The sequence below is a fragment of the Populus alba genome, chromosome 19 (genome assembly GCF_005239225.2).
Source record: "Populus alba chromosome 19, ASM523922v2, whole genome shotgun sequence".
NCBI classification, from domain to species: Eukaryota; Viridiplantae; Streptophyta; class Magnoliopsida; order Malpighiales; family Salicaceae; genus Populus; species Populus alba.
Window position 1 is genome coordinate 15,287,696 of NC_133302.1, and position 20,595 is coordinate 15,308,290.

General features: G+C 34.8%; 1 protein-coding gene across 1 annotated transcript; it reads right to left on the reverse strand.

Moving 5' to 3' along the window:
* Positions 1-2,407: 2,407 nt before the first annotated feature.
* Positions 2,408-17,277, reverse strand: LOC118035322 (uncharacterized). The gene is made up of 20 exons (XM_035040846.2): positions 17,067-17,277; positions 16,132-16,982; positions 15,843-16,043; positions 15,647-15,708; positions 14,636-15,098; positions 13,591-13,791; positions 13,176-13,431; positions 12,653-12,893; positions 12,390-12,559; positions 11,717-12,292; positions 10,456-10,622; positions 10,029-10,245; positions 9,723-9,923; positions 8,758-8,874; positions 8,372-8,614; positions 6,209-6,413; positions 4,814-5,028; positions 4,505-4,656; positions 3,660-3,915; positions 2,408-3,051 (listed from the first exon to the last, which is right to left on the reverse strand). Exons 2-20 carry the CDS (start codon positions 16,959-16,961, stop codon positions 2,788-2,790), a joined length of 5,037 nt encoding a protein of 1,678 aa, XP_034896737.1. The 5' UTR covers positions 16,962-16,982; positions 17,067-17,277; the 3' UTR covers positions 2,408-2,787.
* Positions 17,278-20,595: the final 3,318 nt, after the last annotated feature.

The window sequence follows — 20,595 nt, forward strand, 5'->3', positions numbered from 1 at the left end:
GTCACTTCGATCCTTGAATCTACCATGGGTATTGGGTTTAGGGTAATAAAACTATAGTTGATAGGTTGGCTTGGTTTCAGATTAGGCTCAGCCCAAAGAAAAGGATTGGGATCCTATTCTCTGGTTGATGAGCTTGCTTGAATTGAATTTTGGAATTAATTTAATTAATTCAATCAAGGGTTTAATTGGAGAATTGATAAGTTTTGAGACTTAATTGAACTTGGAATTAATTTAATTAATTCAAGCTTGGAATTAATTTAATTAATCCAATTAAGGGTTTAATTGGAGAATTCAAAAGTTTTGAGACTTAATTGAGCTTGGAATTAATTTAATTAATCCAATTAAGGGTTTAATTGAAGAATTGATAAAGTTTTGAGACTTAATTGGACTTAGATTTAATTAAATTAATGAAATCAGAGACTTAATTGAAACATTATCAAAGTATAGGGTTGATTCTTGTCAAATTTGAAAGAAAATAAAACCCAAGGACCAATTTGTAAATGGCGCTGAGATGCAGGGGTTCAATTACAATTTGCCCAAGGACTGGAATGCAAAAATTCAAAATGTCAAGGATCAAACACAAAACACCAAAAACGGTGCCGTTTCTCAGCACTGTTCATCTTCTTCAACGTCTCAGCTGCCCGCCGCCACCATTACTCCTGCAATAAAAGTCGATTGATTACCTGGTAACGGTGAAATTCTGTGGCTATAAAGCCAGAGAAAACAAAACCCAGGGGGGAGAGAAGAAAGGGCATAACCAAAAAGCCACTGGAGACCCAGAATGGCAGAGAACAAAAATTCACAGAGCCGAACAGAGAAAGACAGGGAAACCACAGAAGCGGAGAAGAAAGAAACCAAAGAAAAAACTGGGGAAACTGAGAGCAGGGGAGACCGGGAACAGAAAAAGGAGAGGGGACTGAAAAACAAAAAAAAAAACAGGGGAAAGAGCACTGGAAACGGGAACACAACAGAGCAGAGAACGGAAAGGAAACAGACCCAGAACAAGAGGAGCAGAGCTGAGAACCAGCAAGAAAAAAAAAAACCAAAACGATTCACGGGGAAGAGGAGAAAAACGACGAAAAACTCAGGGGAAGACAGGGGCAGTTTGAAGCAAAAGAAAGGGAAGGCAAAATTCCTTCACAACTTCGGCAGCCGCAAACAACAAACGAAAACCGGAGGGAGCACAGGAGATCGATCAAAAACCAGGAACCATTCGCAAAATAACAAGAACGAAGAAGGGCGAAGGAGAAAGGCGCTCAGCAGACCAGGTCAGTAACCTTTTCTTCTTGCATTATTTTGGTTGATTAGTATTTGCACTGTGCAAGTGAATTTTAATTCACTTGCACAGTGCAGCAACACACGTGCGTTAGCGCACGCGTGTTGCTCAGCCCAGCCAGGTCACTGGCTTGGGCCTGTGACCGGCTGGGCTGGGTCGGGTCTAGCCCAACCCATGTGGGCTGAGCTGGGCCCAGCCCATAAAATTAAAAAATAAAAACAAAAAAATAAAAATAAAAATATGTGTATGCATGAATAAAAATAATGTAAATTTATTGGTTTATTTACTGACGCCAGAATTAGGAATAAAAATACCGGTTTAAATTTATATTATTTTTATCCGTTGTATTTTATTTTATTTAGCTAGAAAGATAAAAAAAAATATGTGCATGCGTAAAAATAAATTTATTTTTATTTATTCATTCATTGACACTAGAATAGGGAATAAAAAAATATTAATTTAAATTTTTTTCGTAGCTACGAATTTTTACCAATGCCAGAGTTGGAATTATTCGAGCTTGAATATTCACTGGCGCCAGAGTCAAGATTATTATAAAAAAATCATCATAGCATAAACTAATAAATATTTAGCAATTTAAAACAAAACCAACAATGCAGTCTGCCTTAGGCAGAATGTTTAAAGGGTGATAATATCTTTCCTTTTACGTAACAAATCCCGAGCTATAGAATCTCTGTTAACTAGTTAGGGTTTCTAGTGACTATAATACTAAGTGGCGACTCCTCAAACAAGATATTTTTCCCTAAGAGAATCAGATACTAGAAATCTATTCTTTTTTATAATCTAGAATTATTTTGTGGGTCGCCGCAACGCCGGATACGACAGAATGCATGTGATGGGATGGCATGCACTCCAAGTTCAGGGAATATGCTTGCAGTAAGCAAACTCATCTTTAGGTCAGTGTTTTTTTTTTTTTTGTTTTTTAGTTCTAATAAAATTATGTTTAGGTATAAGATAGTGTCTTTGACAGCACAGACATTGGAATGGAAGATTGCAAAACAGAGCTAGTTGTAATGAAGATTATTGCGATGTGTTTCTATACAAAACGGGAAAAGAAGAAATATTGACGATCCAGTTCTTTGAACAAAAGTAGACAAAGAAAGATGGTGCAAAGATTGAATGGAGTGTCTAATATCTGCCATTGGAGAGGAGAAGAGGACCTAGCTTTTCTTAGCTTTGTCCTGTTATTTTTGTTTAACCTACACAGCGAGTATACATAATGGCTAAATGAGCTAATCTACAACGAATTCCTCGTTAAATTACTCTCTGTAACTGACAGAGGGCTAAAAAATGGCATTCTTCATATATACACCAATAAAAAAAAATCATACACGACAATGCAACCTCTGGTTAGACAATCTATGATGGACCGGGGAGACGCTCTCCCCTTTGGAGATGAAACAACAGCTGCCTGTGGAAGTGATGACATAGCCAGAAGATTGCTTACCTGCAATTCCATTCTGAGGTTTGGTGTTCAGAGAAAAGAATGATTATCACACGGAAATTCCTGCTGTATTTTCCTTCAGTCTCCTCTCAGCTGCTAAAGCAGCAGCCACGGACGGGGGCAGATGCCTCAGGTTTTCAGTTGGTTTTCCATCACTTTCTGGTACAGTGGACGGCACTGTTGCGAATAGGGACTCAACATCCTTAAGGGTTAAGAAAGGCTGATCCTGATTCTTCGTGTTCCCACTTATGAATGAACTGGTGCTTCTACTTCTGTTCAGTTTATATATGCTCTCTTCCACAGTGTCTTTAACCTAATAACATCATAGAAGAAAAGGGGATAAATTTTGTTAGAACAAATATAGACTATAAAGCAGAAATTCTAACAGATGACATGAATTTTCAAAGTTTCGGACAAGAAGCAAACTAGAAAGCATGAGATTGAAGAATTACACACGTGCACAAATTCACAAAAAGGAATGAGATTGAAGAATTGTTAATAGAAAACCCTCACGCTAGTCCTTAAAGGGTTCCTGCATGCTCCTTTTTTTTCATAGCATCAAATCTTTTCTAATATAATCACTAAAGAAGGGAGTGTACATTTAAATTCTGAAACAAATATAAAAGGCTCCATTCGAGCAACAATCGGATGGATGACATGATAAGGATTATTATAAGTCTAATCTAATTACATATAGAAATTGCATGGATAAATGGAGAGCTAAATAGAAATGTAAATTGTTTTAAAAAGGAACTCAAACAAATAGTCCCAAAATACCCCATGCCTATCTTCAGTGTGGTGAGGTTATGTATCTCAAATGCATGTCTACTATATGCAATGTTCAAAAGAGAAAAAACGCAAGTGTTTAGCATCCAAAATTAGTTTAACAAAAAACAAAATAAAAAAGGAAAAGGAGCATACTATAAATCGATGGACTAATGTCCTCTTTTCCTGCCCAATTCGGTGCACCCGGCTGACTGCTTGAGCCTCAGCTGCTGGATTGAGCAGTGGCTCCACAAGAACAACATGCTGTGCTTCTAAGAGATTGAGTCCATTGGCTCCATGCTGAATTAAGAGCAGCAACACTTGAACAGATTTTGTTTCTTCTTGTTGTCTATCAGCTCTTTTGGGACTGCTATTCTGCGCTCTGAATTCACTGATGGCAACATGTGATTTCCTGCATTTATGAAGTCACAACAAAAAGACATAATAAAAAATAAGTTGAAGTCTACAAATAACTCAATCAACATTAAAATACCTGAAAAGCACTTCTAACAGTATTTTTGGCACTGGGAAACAAAGAGGTATGCATACATTCAAACTTTTAAACTTCGCACAATACCAATTTTTACAGAACTCTAGTGTTGATCTACTATAATTGGATCTCTCTCTTCCCTCCCCAAGGTTAAATTACAACATTTCAATATTTGCACAAATTATGCAAGGCAGTTATTTTTCATCCCCAATCTCCTTTTATTTTGTTCGTGATATCATTAGTATTCATCAACCTAATTTGTGCACTTTGCTTGCATAAGAATGCTGAAAACAGAAGGAACCACTTTTCTTGGATGATGTGGTTTCTTGATAATTTTGTTTGAGTTGCCAAATTAAGACGAATTTAACAACAATCTTTTGGCAAACCTGAAAAGCAAAATGAAAATTCTCCTGTATGGCATAGCCCTTTTCTTTTGGCCCATCAAGGTCCATGAAGATCAGTTGAACTATAAAAAAAAAACATAACTAAGATGATCAAGAGATCTATCTACCTTCCTCCTTTCATCCGGATATAGGTGATTTCATTAGCATTGAAAGCATGCTCTAACACATCAAGGACATCATTCCAACTTGAAAATACGAGAACCTTTGCTTTAGGATCTGAAGACTTTATCCACAAGATTCTTCTAGTGACTGCTTCAACCTTTATGGTGCCAAAAAAGAAGTGAACAAGGTTTATGCTCTGGGAAAAGGAGAATAGAAATGCAATAGTAAATGCTGTCTTAAGTGCACTATGTGCATGTTCCAAGACTATAAATTTGAATTTAAATTTGCTCAAGGCATTAGATTAGGTAGTAAACCTTTGTTCCATATGAACCTTGAACAGCCAAAGTAGCTTCAGTTTTTTCACAGCCTTGAATTGCATCCAGCATAGCAGAACTACAAGATTTGTCCCGTCTATCATCGGCATACGCAATATTCCCAAAATCAGTATGCTGCCGACATGTTGGGCACATTACCCATTTACGTTGGAACCTGTTATCATGCATTTTTCGCTCAGTCATTGCAAAGAAACCTGCAAGAAAAAAGCATGAAATGAAAATTAAATGGCGCTTAACCAGGGTGAAATATTTCATATGAGAGGAATCAACAGGTAATAAAGTCAACTCCAACGTACTTAAGATGGTTGAGGACATCTAAGAGACAAGCAAGCATGCATGTCTGAGTACATGCATGCAAGCAATCATGTGCATCACGCTCACACACACATGAAAGAGAGAAGTCTGAAGAACTGGTGGATCAAGGATGCTAAGACATGTCAAAGAACCAATTCAACCCAAAAGCTTAAGCTGTTAGGTGAGGCCTCAAGATATGATTTATATTATTCTCTAACACATCCCCTCAAGTGAAAGCCCTTTGGGCTTGAAACTTGCACAGGCCCACATTACCTTGTGCTTAATTTTATCAAATAAATGGGGATGGTGAGATTCGAACTCGTGACCGCTTGGTCATTAAAGCTCTGATACCATGTCAAAGAACCATCTCAACCCAAAAGCATTCTTTTGGGTTGAGATTGGTTCTTTGACATGGTATCAGAGCCTTTAATGACCAAGTGGTTCACGAGTTCGAATCTCACCATCCCATTTATTTGATAAAATTAAGCACAAGGTAATGTGGGCCTGTGCAAGTTTCAAGCCCAAAGGGCTTTCATTTGAGGGGATGTGTTAGAGAATAATATAAATCATATCTTGAGGACCTCACCTAACAGCTTAAGCTTTTGGGTTGAGATGGTTCTTTGACAAGACAAAGTATTCATCAACTGAGAATGCAGTTGACCCATCATATCAAGGTAGAAAAATTTTCGTGGTCTCTCCTAACTTTTAAGTGACAGAATGCAGATATAGGAAGCAGGATTATCAATATGTTGTGCGACAATTAGGAGAAAAGGTAGTCTTTTATAAGATGGTTTCTTATCATGCATTGGCTTTTGCACCTACTATTACTGGCTTAGAAGGTAGGATGCCCAGTTTTAGCTGGATCCAGACTCCATATGTAGGATTGTTTGGTTTGTTCTGTTTGGGATGCCTATTGGGTCATTTGCTTCTTTTTATCAATGTTTGTTGTATTAAATTCACATGAGAGAGCCAGTTCTAAAGTCAGTGAGCTGAATGTTTGTTGTTCTAACACCATAATTATTTCATGAATGGATTTTAGGAAGTTGAAGAATCATGAAATGGAAAACAAGTAAAACTCACATTTACAGCAAGTGACGTGCCCGCATGGGAAAACCATCTTTTGATTGTTTAGCTTCTCTTGACAGATAGGGCATGCTTCCTCATCTTCTTTTGGCAAATATTCACTTATCTTCTCTGTTGTCATTGGCACGGCAGCCATTTCTTCAGTTAACAAGGAATTATTTGAACTTTCAGATGTTGGTTTCTGTTTTGATTGTACCAAACCCTGAAAGTAAATCAGATAGTAAGATCAATGATGAAAAAGAAATATTTTATTCATATACATACAGTAACAGAAAGGAATTGAGTGACAAATGTCACCCAGCGAAGGTTTATTAACAATTATGCTGGCTAAAAAACCAAAGGTGTCAACACTTACAATATGATGAGGCGTGCACTAAATTAGCTGAACAATTTAAAAGTATCACTTAGAAAAGGCTAACAAACAAAAGGCAAAGAGTAAGGCAGTAACCAGCATTTATTTATCTTCAAACTCTTTCTTTCTCAAAACGAGAAAACTAAAAAATATTTCAAAACAAAAATAAGAGAAATTAGAACCAAATTGTTGCCTTAGGAAATGCTTTTAGACTTTGTTTTTGTTTTATATCAGTATGACATAATTGATAGTTCATTGTGCTTCAACCGAAAGCCAGATCACAGCCATTTTTGAAAAGAATCACCAATAAGGCTATATATGAATGTTAAATAATTAAAAGATGTGGACAAAGACTTCAGAAGCTAAGGTCATGTTTTCACGTTTACTTTTAGAAAATAGTTTTATGGTTCCCATATCTAGTTTTTTGCATTTATCCTAACAACATTTCTCTATAGCAAATTAAGGAAACATGTTCCAAAATTAGAAGAACTTATTTGGCTTACATTAGAAACAATAAAAGAATAGACACAAAATTCAGCAAACCAAACAAGTCCCAAAGGAGCATTTGGAAAAACACTTTTTTGTGTTTTTTAGTTTTCAAAAAAACTACATAAGAGTGTTTCCAAGAAAATAATTTTTATTTTGAATTAGTAAATGTTAGAGAATAATATAAATCATATCTTGGGACCTCACCTAATAGCTTAAGCTTTAGGGTTGAGATGGTTCTTTGACATGGTATTAGAGCCTTAATGACCAAGCGGTCACGAGTTAATCTCACCATCCCCTTTATTTGTTAAAAATTAAGCACAATGTAATATGGGTCTGTACAAGTTTCAAGCTCAAAAGGCTTTCACTTGAGGGGGTGTGTTAGAGAATAATATAAATCATATCTAGAAACTTCACCTAACAACTTAAGCTTTTGGGTTGAGATGGTTCTTTGACAATAAACAAATTTTTTTCTCAGAAAACTAAAAAATGTTCCACAAATAAACATGATACATTTTTTATTCATTATTTTGTAAGTTTCATGGGAGATGAGAAATGATGGATTTACAAATGAAAGTAGAGACAGACTTGTGGTCATGACAATTCAAGCAAACTTCATTGGAAGATTTTACCTACAAAAAATAACTTAAAAAGAAAAGGCAATAAAGGAGACAAATTCTATCAATTTAATTTGGGAGAGAAGGTAAAAAAAAAATCTGCACAAAAACATCAACCTATTTGTGCAACTACATCCCTTCCAACATAGAAACATAATTTAGAGAAACAAAAAAAGTTATAATTAAAATCCAAGACATTGAAGGAAGGGTATCGACTCCTATTAAAAATACCATCTCTCTTTTCTGGTGGTGAATAATGACATATAGTTAACACATAAAGGCAAATAACAATCTTGGAGTATGAGTTTTGTCTCACCATTTTTGAGAGGGAAAAACAAAGAGGAAAAATACTCACATTGATATTGCTGTAGTGTTTATGTTGTGCATGTGTGTGTGGAGTAGTAGTGGTGGTAGTAGGTAAAACATATTAATGGAAAATCTCATTCCCATCAATATCACTAATCCAACTAAAATGCTTCAGTTTTAGTTTTTCCATAGGAATAGGACTAACTTTGATGGTTTAGGCTTATAAAAAAATTCACAACATTGGCATACAATAATAACCTCTTTTAGAAAGATGAATTCATAGAAAGTCAAACGAAATGGAGAATAACATTAAAGCACCTTAAAGTATCAAAGAAAGCACCAAATAATAGCATATGTCAATTACTTTAAATATAAAAATTTACAAGGCTATGCTGGTACCTTCAGATAACGAAGTTTCCCCTTTGTGTGAGACAGCAAGTTCAAGGACATGAACTTTTCATTAGAGTGTAGCACGCTAGCAGACTCTAATTCATCTTCACCCATTGCATCCATAGATGTATCATTCTCATTTTCTCTTAAGTGCAAACGTGCTGTTGCCATCTTAAGTTCATCATGAGCACGAAAAAGTTGAGCTTGAGCAACTGCCAAGGACCTTGCATGTCCATACTCCTTCCTCATTCCCTAGATGAAATAGAAAGAATGTCAGTTTTAAAATGCTTGCATTCAATATTATTAATGATTTGTTCATTCAATTCAGTCCTAGTGTACAAGTTTCCACAACAAAAAGGAAAAGAAAAAAGAAAAAAAGAATCGATCAAGCATACCTCCAGAATGTGTATCTGCAGGCTGGCAGCAGACACAGCTTCATTTTCTAACTGGGCCTTGCAATAGCTCTTTATAACTCCAAGAATAACCTCCAATTCAGATGGCGATTTTGAAACCTATCAACAACAAGGGAATATATAGAAATTATTTGTGCTTGTTTCAGCATCACGTTATTTTCCCGCAATAGAATTTGACAATACTAATTCCTGAAGTGCTCTCACCGAAAACTAAGATTATCAGTTGCCCCATATGTGTAAAATCTAATTGTGTTAACATAGAAGTAGCACATACTATCGAACCCATATGTCCACTATATATGACATGATTCTGCAGCCCATTTGTGAGCATCAGTTTTAGTAAATGTGATTAGGAGCGTGGAATGTACTAGAATATCCTTTCCATCCATTAACTTACAGCTCTGGGTTGGACTTTGTAATAAAGACAGACTGGCCACAAAGATCAGTTGCTGGATTACACTGTCCATTCCTCATTTTAACAATTATGAGGGAATGATTAGGCATCATGAAAGTGACCTGATAGATGACAAAAACAAATATTTGATGACTTTTACAATACTTAGGACAGAGTTTCACTCGGTATCCAGTAAGTTTAATTCTTAAGCTACTGCCCCTCCCTGCATGTGCTGTGCCCCAAGGATTATAAAGAGGGGCGTCTAAAAACAACCTAGCTCACCACCACTGGTGATTAAAATTTGGCATTGCTAAAATGAGATGAGCCGCCTATCTGTTAACTTGTGCTTTGCAAGCTCCAATCAAGTGATAAGAGTCTTAAAAAATATACAGCCATATATGCTGGAGTAAGATTCATAGGCTAGTTCACATAAGGACAGCCATTCAGTCTGACAACCATGTCCATTGACAGATGGCAACGAGGAATCTCCAGAATTAAACATCTGGTAGATGAAAGATGGTTTAGTTTGACCTATTGAGGTAAGGAAACTTACCATCACTGTTTCTCCAGTCTTTCTTTTCTTCGATTCTTCATTAAAATCACTAGATGGCAGTAAATTTTTCTTTTGGCGGTCTAAATTCCAGAAGTAACGATTTCTTTCTGAGTTCCTTTTTTGCAGATTCACTGCCTCTTCAGCAGATGTAATAATGCCTCCATGTAATTTGTTAAGACGAAATAACCTTGCCTCATATTCCTGACAAACAAATATAAAAATGTGATCACAGTGAATCCCCTCTCCCCCTTCTTCAACGTACTAAATAGTCAAACATCAAAGTAAACATGCAGTTGACTAACATACCTGAAATGATTCCTCCAATTCACAATGAACACATGTGGGACCATCGTCAATAGCTTGGCATATTCGGCAATGTCTCACACGTTCAATATCCTCTTCCTTTGGGTTCGCCATTGTTTGATCAATTTCCAAAATTCGATCAAGTAACGTTTGTCTAGAAGCTTCCAATTGATCTAAATGAGTTTGGATGTGGTACTTCAGACCAGTAATGCTTCGTAAACTGAAGTGAGATCAGTATTAGTAAACTACCATAATTAGAATTGATATCCGGACCAAGACTGCATACCAGTCAAAGGTTTTCTAACTTAGCTTTGAAGTTCAATGGGGAGTATAAGTTGGCAAAAATACAAAGCAATTATATATTATGATCAAAGAAGTTGAAATAGAATGATATATTTATTCATTGCGTATATTTTAGACAATCACTAACCGTGATGCAATTCTTGATGATCTCGAATTGTTTAGAGTTCCTGAGACAGCCTCTTCAATCTTTCTTATCAGCTCACCTGTGGAATCCTTGTTCTGTTCTGCATGATTGAGAGCATCCAACCACCAAACTGTATGTAGATTTTTTCTCTCACCAAATGCATTACAAACCTTCAAAAGAAATATAATCTTGCTTAAGACCGAAAGACTGAAAACAAATAAGAAATGCAGAAAAAATAGACAATTTCTAGTTATGCCACCCCTTAGAATATGATAATCAATTCCTATGAAATAAATGTGCCATCTTTGTTTTAGATTTTTTAAATGAAAACAGTAATGAAGTTGTGGTCATCAACCGTAACAATGTTATACTCACCTTTGACATAGCACACTAGAACATACTGAAAAGCAGCCATTCTGCTTGCAGACCAATAAAAAGTCTGGTTCAAATGACTAAGTAATACCTCACTCACCCAAATAGATGACAGAGGGTTCAACTACCAGAAAATAACAGATTAGGGCCTACTTTTGTGTGAGAAAATACTAGCATGCAAGAAAACCTGGTAGACAATGGCAAACAGCATGGGTTTGAGTTAGAATCCTAAACACTGAATCATGAAATACCATCATGAAAGGGAATTCCTATTATTCTATTTTAAGGGGAATGGGTTTGAGGTGGGATTCTTTAAGGGATCATAAAAGCAGGCTGTTAAAGATTTGCTTCTCCTATATCAGTGTCTAATTTGTGTAGGAACCAGCTCATATCAGAGCAGTGTTTGTGGGCAGAGAATGGGAGAACTGGTAGAAAACAATTCCTCCTGACCAAAAACGCAGAGAACATCTACATCATGATGAAGTCCAATGAGCATAGGTTTCTGCTAATGAAATTTGTGAGTGGGGTGAGGTTCCTGAAGTTGTATATATCTATACTGAAACAAATACAGTTCCCTTCACTTTGGCTAATTATACAGATTTGGATTGGCTGCAATATAATCCAGCATGAGGCCAATCATGGAGGTTTAGTGTTGCATAATCTAATTTTTATACACATCTATATAGTTTATCTGATTATTCAATAAAAAAAAGGATTTCTAGATCAAATATATGTAGTCGTGAGATATAAATGTGCCATGTTGTAAACTCTAAATTCAATGAAATAACCACATCCAGATATACTGATAATTTATGTAAACACAGCTCTATTTATGACATAGCATTGCATTATGAGAAAGTTTATATCATGTTCCAATATGGAGGAAACATACCTGTGTGTATGATTTGTTAAAGTCTAGCTGAGCTGCAGAAAGTTTTGAACTAAACACAGACAAGTATTTCTGTTTGAAGTTCTCACATGCTGTTCTCAAATATTGAGTACTGAAGGATGTGGATGACATGTCATGATTATTGTTGCCTTTTTTATTACCAACTGAGCAATTTTCTGATAGTTCCAGTGAATTCCCAGCATCAATGGTGAAATCTGAATCTTCACCACTGACTTTTTGTTTCTTTGCATCATTTAGATCACATGTTTCAGATTTGTTTATCTTGGAAGCCTTTTCAGAGTTTCCATGCAACTGTTGTCCATTAGATGGGACTTCTGTTGAGTGGTCCATAACCAATGCAAGTATATCAGCAAGGTTGTGATGGATGTGAATATTCAATAACGGATCTAGGCGGAAATCTTCACAGTGTTCTTGAGATAGCGCCAGTGCTTCTTTGTACAATGATACTGCTTGAGGAAAGTTTTGCTCAAGTATTGCTATCCCCGCAAGGGCATTTAAAGCAACAACTAACTTCCTCAAAGCTTCCTCCCCCTCTATCTTCATCTTACCTACAAGAACCTATAGAAGGTCTCTATGAATAAAAAAAATGAAGGAAAAAAAACAACCACTAAAAATTGTTGGAAATTTGATGAACTCTTTTTAGTATTTAAATCACCATCAATATTTCCTCCATAGTCATGGGGGATTGTTGCAGGGAGCGAAGCCCAGAACTTCCTACTTGCGGGTGGCAGCAAGCTTGGCGAAGCTTCAAGAGCGAGTTGAGTAGCTTCGCAGCTTCTGCATGGGTGATCAAAGGATCTGTTGAGGCATCCGATGATACACAACCTGGATGAAGATATTATAGTTATGATATTATTAATACTATATATGTGTTTCTAAGTGATTTCAAGATGAAGATGCACGATGACCATTAACAACCTGGGACCTTTCTTTTGACAACATCATCTTTAAAACTTCCAATAACTTCTCGAGCATAACTCACACAGGTTTCATGTTGCATCTGGTAAAAGTGTTTTTCAATTGCTGAAAAGGTGAGCCAAGAGACACACTCTTCCTGCGGTGGTAGTTGCAACTCATCAGCAACATGTATTTTAGAGGAGCGCCACATGATTTGTTTGAAGAATTTATGTGTAAATTCCATAGCATATGCATCTCTCCTCTGTAAATATGAAGATGCAAAATTAAGAAGATCACTCAAAACAAAGATATCTGCAACTCAAAGTAGACTTGATACAACAACTCAAGGACTACAATCAAAGAAGCTCATGGAGTTAAAGAATCAACGGCGAGTAGTAAAATGAGGATGAGACTTTGAGAAAGAAATGTTTTGATTTCTCATCCGTAATTTTTCTTAGATGTTAAATAATGCAAAAAAGGGCATGTCTTAATACTCACAACCATAAAGTCACTAGCAAGCACTAGATTTTCAAGAATCTCATACCTCATATGGATCCCTTATAACATCAATCCACCACCTAGAAACATTGAAGGGACTTGCTTTCAAGAATCTTAGAAGTCCATATAAGTCATCAAGTTTACGTTGTATAGGAGTCCCAGTAATACACCAACGATGTTTAGTTGACAATCGAAGAGCCATTTCAGAGGCAGCTGCAGCATTACTCTCCACCATTTGAGCCTCATCCAAGCAAACCCTCCACCAAAATATTCTTGTTAGAATAGTTGGGGTAACAGGGTACCTACAACAATATGGCAAGTAGTCATATACTCGGTCTGGAGAGCACAACTCTTACCTACCAAGAGCACACCCCCAAATTCTAAAACACAAGCAGCAAATATTGAGAAAAAATAAAGGTCACTTTATCAAAAAAAACAACAACTACAGAGTTTGTAAGAACCTCTTCTGGAATCTCAGGATGTGCCTATCGCCTTCATGCCTATCAGAGTCATGCGAGAGGTCCTCTTTAAGCACATCATATGTTGTCAATACAATGTCAGCGTTGACAAGTTGACCAATATCTACTACAAATGTATTTGAAAGAGATGTATCTCGTACGCCTTCATACACATAAGTTTTTAAGGAACCTGGACGTGCATGCCTAAAAAAAGATAACAATTACCTAGTCAGTCCTACAATCTTGCTGCATCAGAAAAAAAAAATGTACATGACCACAATTCAATAAATTTCCAATGAAAATGAAATTTTCCGCATCAAATATTCACTCCATATGCAGTAGGTAACAGATTCCTGAGTCTTCACCTAAAAGAAGTGAACAGGTTATAAAATACAGAACACGCAGCCCATAGCTATCAATTTAGATTCCAATCTTGAATCAGATGTTAATACACAAATTTGTGAATCCAGACATAAATAAGTAAAGTTTGTCTACTAATCTGACTTAAATGTGCACTTATGTACTTGAAAGCAAAAACACACACAGAGGTTAGACTACCATAGGGACAGAGTTAAATCTTTTGTTTAAAATATAAAAAATCTCATAACTACAGCTCATGACCAGCACTGGATTTACATGTCTCGGTAAATCTGTAGCTAATAGATATTCAAGTTCTATTTTCTCATGGGACCTGAGAGTAATGTGGCACTTGGTTCAAGATTAAAATGTCATTAACATATAGCTAATAGCAAGGAAAATCATGTCACAGGCTCAATTGTGCCAAAAAGTCAGTACACCCCTTCATGTTGAAAAATGATCACTTGCATTGTCAATGTGATTAGTAAAGCCTGATATTTCTATTTCTTCCTCAGCCCAAAGAAATTATGGTGAAATAATGAACGAAGAAAAGAAAGAAGAAAAGCTCATATCCATATATATATATATATATATATATGATAAGCTAAGAATTTGGCTGCCAGTGCAATAAAACATGAAGGAATGCTGAAATTTGCAAAGTGCACCAAAAGAACACAGTAAGAAGTTATACCGTGTGATTTCAGAATGCCATTGAGGCAATATAGGAGCTGGACAGACAATAAGAGTGGCACCAGTAGCTATGGGAGTGTCAGCCACTTCTATGAGTTCAGAGCACATCTGGCAAACATGCTCCCCATCCCTCTCAACATAGCTTATTGTAGTCTTGTTTCTGTGCTTTTGTACATCATCCGCTGACATCTTCTTTTTCCCTCTAGGTGAATAACCAACACAATCTGCATGTTGCCAAGCATCACAAATGTCACACTGTACCCAAAGTCCTCTATATTTATAGCTATCACTCACGGCTCCGCAAACACACTCAACTCGCTCCCTTTTCAATCTCTTAAGATTAATCTTTTGATTCCCAGTATTTTGCCATGTGGGAGCAACAACCGAACCATCATCAGAAGTAGACTTCCGATGAGCAAGTATGCAAGCAAGCAACTCAACTGTTTTCCCCAAACCCATCTCATCTGCAGTAGAAATAAATGATCAAAGTCAATAGACCAACATCATATCATGCAAGTGCTGACACAATTCTTAGAAATCTGTTTCATTTCATTTTCTTCTAATGATGTTGAGCATAAGTCTTAGCTTGACAATATATTGTTGTCAGTTTTTTTTCAAGAAGGATTGTTGTCACATTTTCAAATAATAACAATTGTAATATTTGGGTTAATTACACCTCAGCAAGAATTAGGAAGAAAATGCTCAAGCAGAAACCAATCTTTAGCATAATCTTTGTGGAAACCATTCTTTAGAATATTCTTTCCTAAACCTCTCTCTCTAGGAAAGCCGGTGTAAGCTTTATTATTTTGGAAAAACCACTTCAAGAAGAGTCAGAAACTAGGGAAAAGGGAGCTCATGTAATTCTTCTCCCTTAAAACACTCATGGTCCTCATTCAGGAAGGATCAATCTAACAAGAAGTTGACTAGACTCAGAATAAAATGTAGGGAAAAAAAATCACAAGCGTATTATAAATTATTTGACATGTAGGTAAAGTTATAGCAATGGACTTACCAGCAAGAATTCCACCAGAGACATAAGGTGGAGAAAACTCAGGATGGAACGAAACATTGCCACTGTAGACAATTTCTAATAAAAGTCAGAGCTTAAGCGAGTGACATACAAACAGAGACACAACACAAACACAAAGGGGGTAGGCCTCTGCAATTTTGTCCCCTTCACTAGGCATGCTGATTTAAAAACATCATACCTGAAAGGATTATAGAACATTTTTGAACATGTGTCGAGAAAATCCACCGGCATACATAAAGGAGAAAAGAACTGGATTCTTTCCTTTACACTCGAACTTTCTCCTTTCTCTTGCTGTACCATCCAGTGAGCAGCACGACGCTGATATGGCCTCAAAGTGGGGAGCATGTCAGGCAGGTCATCTTCAAGCATAGGATCCGATCTGCACAAAAAGATGCATAAGTGATCCAAGTCCGGAATGTGCAGTACATCATGAATCATTACGCTCTATAGAAAGAACAGGCACTCACTTTGACGGCTTAATGGCTTCATATAACCCAGCAACATCAAACTGGGCACGTTTCCCAGAGTTGGAAGTATCATCTCCTATCTCTGCAGCCATGTTGACTTCCATTTCTGTTGACTTAGCATGTCCATATCTAGCCTCTGAAGTCATCACTTCTGGACGTAACCAAGCCATAACATTCATCATGCTCTTCTTCCATATTTGTCTGGTACTTTCAAGAAGTGATTCACAAGCATCAAAAGCTTTCTCAAGTATTTCAACCCTCATCCTCAGGGGCGTCATCTTCACTGAGAAATCAACCCCCAGAACTGGCCTCAAAGTCAAAAACTCCATATTTGTCAAGTGAACAAGACCAGTAATACCCTCATCAGGTCCATCAAAACTCCCTGAAAAAATCACCGATTCCACCTCCCTATCCTCCTCCACCATGGATTTCTCAATCAATTCCAAAGATATATCACTAGAAGAAAACACAGGCCAATGTCCTAACTTAATGCGAGAAAGAACAGACTGCTTGACATTGGACACACGAAACCTCAAAGAATACTTGGAGTCGTGATAAAAACCATCAGTTATTCGAAAACTAGAATACTCTTGTCTTAAATTCAAAACATGTAAAACAAGTTCAGAAGCATCACGGTGGTGATTCGAAGCCCAACTATTCCGTTCAACTTCGACAAAATAAGGCTGTTCATCAATACCTACTAACTCTGTTGGCTGAGCATCACTGGATGATGCTTTCCTCTGATTCTTCAATTCAGCAGAAGCAGCAGCATTGTTTTGTATAATTAACCCACCCGAGCGGTGAGGACGGGCTTGCTTCCTTCTACCCATCACTCCAACCAACCAACCAAACTAATATAGAAACAACCAATTCATGAAATTGTAATCACAGAAAAGCAAAACACAAAGTTCGATAAATAAAACTTTAAAACTTACTGAATTGTCGTTGTTTCCTTTAAACAGATTCAGTAGTAGCCATACACAATCTGAATCTTATGAACCACAACATTAATCAATCAACCTGTAATATTTAAGGCATACGTCTCCCGCTCCTCTCCTCTCCTCTCTCTTTTTACTCGAATCAAAAAACAGAGTCAGAGAGAGAGGCCAAGCCTTCCCTTGCCTTGCCTTGCCTTGCCTTCTGTTCTTTCTCGAGATAAATCATCACGCGCGAGTTTATTTATATATATAGACACTAGCCGACATGTCGTTTAGAAAAGTCAGTAACTTTGCAAACTTACTTTTCTACCCATCAATAAAAGAACACTAGTCACTGTACTACTAGCCGTTTCCTTTCTTGCTTTGTCTTTTTTTGGCAAATTGTAAAACAAATACGAGGATGTACGGATTATTTAGGAAAGTGGTATAGATTATGTTTTACCGTGTTTTTTATTTTAAAATATATTAAAATGATTTTTATTTTATTTTATTTTTTAAATTTTATTTTTAATATTAATATTTTAAAATAATAAAAAAATTAATTTTTAAAAAAAATTCAAATTTAATCTAATGATGTTTTGATGGCCCCGTAATCTCTTCTTATGACAGCCTATATATATGAGGCGATGAATCAAATACCCATGGAAAAAATTTTATAAATACTATTACTCTTCTAATTTTTTCAGTGGAGTCTCGTCCTTCCTTCCGTTTAATTACATTAGGTTTCATTGGAAAAAAATTTAACAAAAGCATTAATAAAATATTGTAGCCATAAACACTTTTGAAATAGTAAAATTATATTTTTATTTTTCCAAATGATATATCACTCATTGCAAAATTGAGTGGGGAAAAATTGACTAGGACACCTTTTTTTATCACTGTAAAATAAATATTTTTTTCTTTAAAAACACAAAAAAAAAAAAAAAATGTTTATGCTTTCGACGAAGACTTTTTAGTCTTTTCAAAACAAGTTGCACAGTTAAATTATGGTCCTATCTTTGGGAGAGAAAAAAATAATCATGCACGGAGGGGCTTTTCTTCTTTTCCATTTTTTAAACTGTTAAATGATAGAATTACCTTTGGAATCTCGGGAAAAAAAAACAGTTGATTTCAAGAGTATTTTAGTTATTTTATTCTATTTGTTTTGTATCTAAATTTGATTGGGGATTATTTGATCATTTTTAGTAATTAAATATTATTAAAAAAATATGTTGAAGCGTGTAATGCATGTGTCAGTATGTGACGACCCCACCATTCAGTTACCAAAATCTTTTCTTTTTATGGCTATAATGAAGCTATTTTCTTTCTTTTCTCTGTTTTTTTGTGCCCTTGAAATTCACGTCAATCATTCCAAAAAACAATTGTATCTTCCATTTTGTAATTTTATCGATTTTAGCTTTTTTTCTTTTGATTGCTATTAATTTTGATTTTCATTATTTTTTAAGTTTAACTTCTTCTTTTTTTCAATTTTTTCCTTAGGCATTTTGTTTCATTTAATGTTTTTATTCAATTTGATCCTTCTACTTTTAATTACTCTATTTCTGTGTTTTTTTATTATTATTATACAATTTCATCCCTTACCATTTTATAGCATTTTTGTTTTTAATCCAATTTTGATCCTTATTATTTTGATTGATGTATTCTTATTATTTTCTTGATTTATTTTTTTTATTTCATCCCTCAACATTTTATTTCATTTAATTTTTTATTTAATTTTGGTCATCATTCTTTCGATTACCTTTTTTATTATCATTTTCTTAGTTTTTTTTTTTCAATTTACTATTTTTGGCTCGCATTGTTTGGGTTTTAAATTGTTTTACGGTAGAATATTTTACTTTGTTATTGCCTTCCAACAGGGCAATCCTGACCTCATAATCGAACCTAATTTAAGTTCAGTTTTTTTTTTTTGAGTCTTTTATTGAATTTTTCTTTTTCAAAACTCGTCATTTGACATATGATTATTAGACCCTTTAGCTTCATTATTTGTTTCACTTTTCTTTTTGTTGAATTATCTTGGTCTTATATCCAAGTAACAGATTAGTCAAGTTAACAATGGTTAACTTAGATTTTTTTTTTCCTCAATGTTTTTTTTTATGAAATTATTTTTTTATACAATTTCATCATTTGGTGTTAAATTATTGGCTCCTAAGCTACGCAAAAAAAAATTTTATTTTTTTATATTGGGTTATCTCGAGTATAGGTTAGTCAAGTTAACCCAAATTAGCTTGTATTTTTATCTCTATGTTTTTTTTATTTAAATTCCGTTTTTTTATCCTTATTTTGGAAGTCTAATTTTTTTTTTTTATCTTGATCTTATATCATGAATGGCGAGTTAGTCTACTTAAACTGGGTTGATTTGGTTTTTTTATGACTTTTTCTTTATAATTTCATCATTTTACATTAAATTATTTTTCATTAAGCTTTGTTATTTTTTTACTTTTCATTCTATTTGGTTATTTGAATGACAAGTTAGTAAAGTTAACCCAAGTTAATTTACATTTTATTTCTCAATATTTTTTTATTTAACTTTGGTCTCTTTTTTTTCTGTTCTTTGTTTTGAAAGTCTTTTTTTTTTTTTTATTCTAAACTCATGTCGCAGGTGGTAGGCTAATTGAGTTAACCTGGATTGATTAAAAAAATATTCCTCAATTTTTTATGACTTCTATTTTATTTTTTTGTTTTCATCATTTTGCATAAAGTTATTTTCCCTTCAGCTTTGCTATTTTTTTTTCCCTCTTTTCTTTATGTTTGGTTATTCTAATAACAAGTTAGTAAAGTTAACCCAGGTTAGCTTTAGTTTTTTTAATGTTTTTTTTTTTTTGTTGAACTTTGATTTTTTTAACTAGGCCCTTCTTTTGAAACTCTTTTTTATTCTGATTTTATATCGTGAGTAGTGAATTCGTCAAATTAACCCGAGTTAACTCAAGTGTTTTTTCTTCAATGTTATATATTTTTTTTTTTTTATTTTCATCTTTGATATTAAGTTATTATGCATTGAGCTTTATAATTTCTTTTTGCTTTCCTTTTTGCAAGCTGTTTCAATCTCATATTTAGGTTGTGTTTTTAATAAATTTAACCTAGGTTGTCTTGGATTATTTTTGTTTGAATATTATTTTTAAATATTGAAAAAAATTTAACCGACTCGTAGCGTAGTGCGAACCATCTATTTAGTTGAAGCTAGAATAAATGCTATTAAACTTGACTCAATAACCCAATGAATCATCTTGAGACTTGGTTGATTTAGAATTGGATTTGAATCGAATTAAAAAAAGTAGGTGAAAAATACTTTAATTAAGCTTAGATAATCTGATAAATTATTTAACTTTTAAATTATTTTACAAAACATTATATTTTAAAATTTTTTATAAAAATATTCTTGAAACAATTTCGTTTTGAATTTATCCTATTTAATCCTTGACACAATTCTTGAACCCGATGAGGTACGAGGGTAGGTTTAATATTTTTTGGCCAGAATTTGAATAAAATACTATTTTAATAAAATGCAATATAAAAAGTACATTAAAAA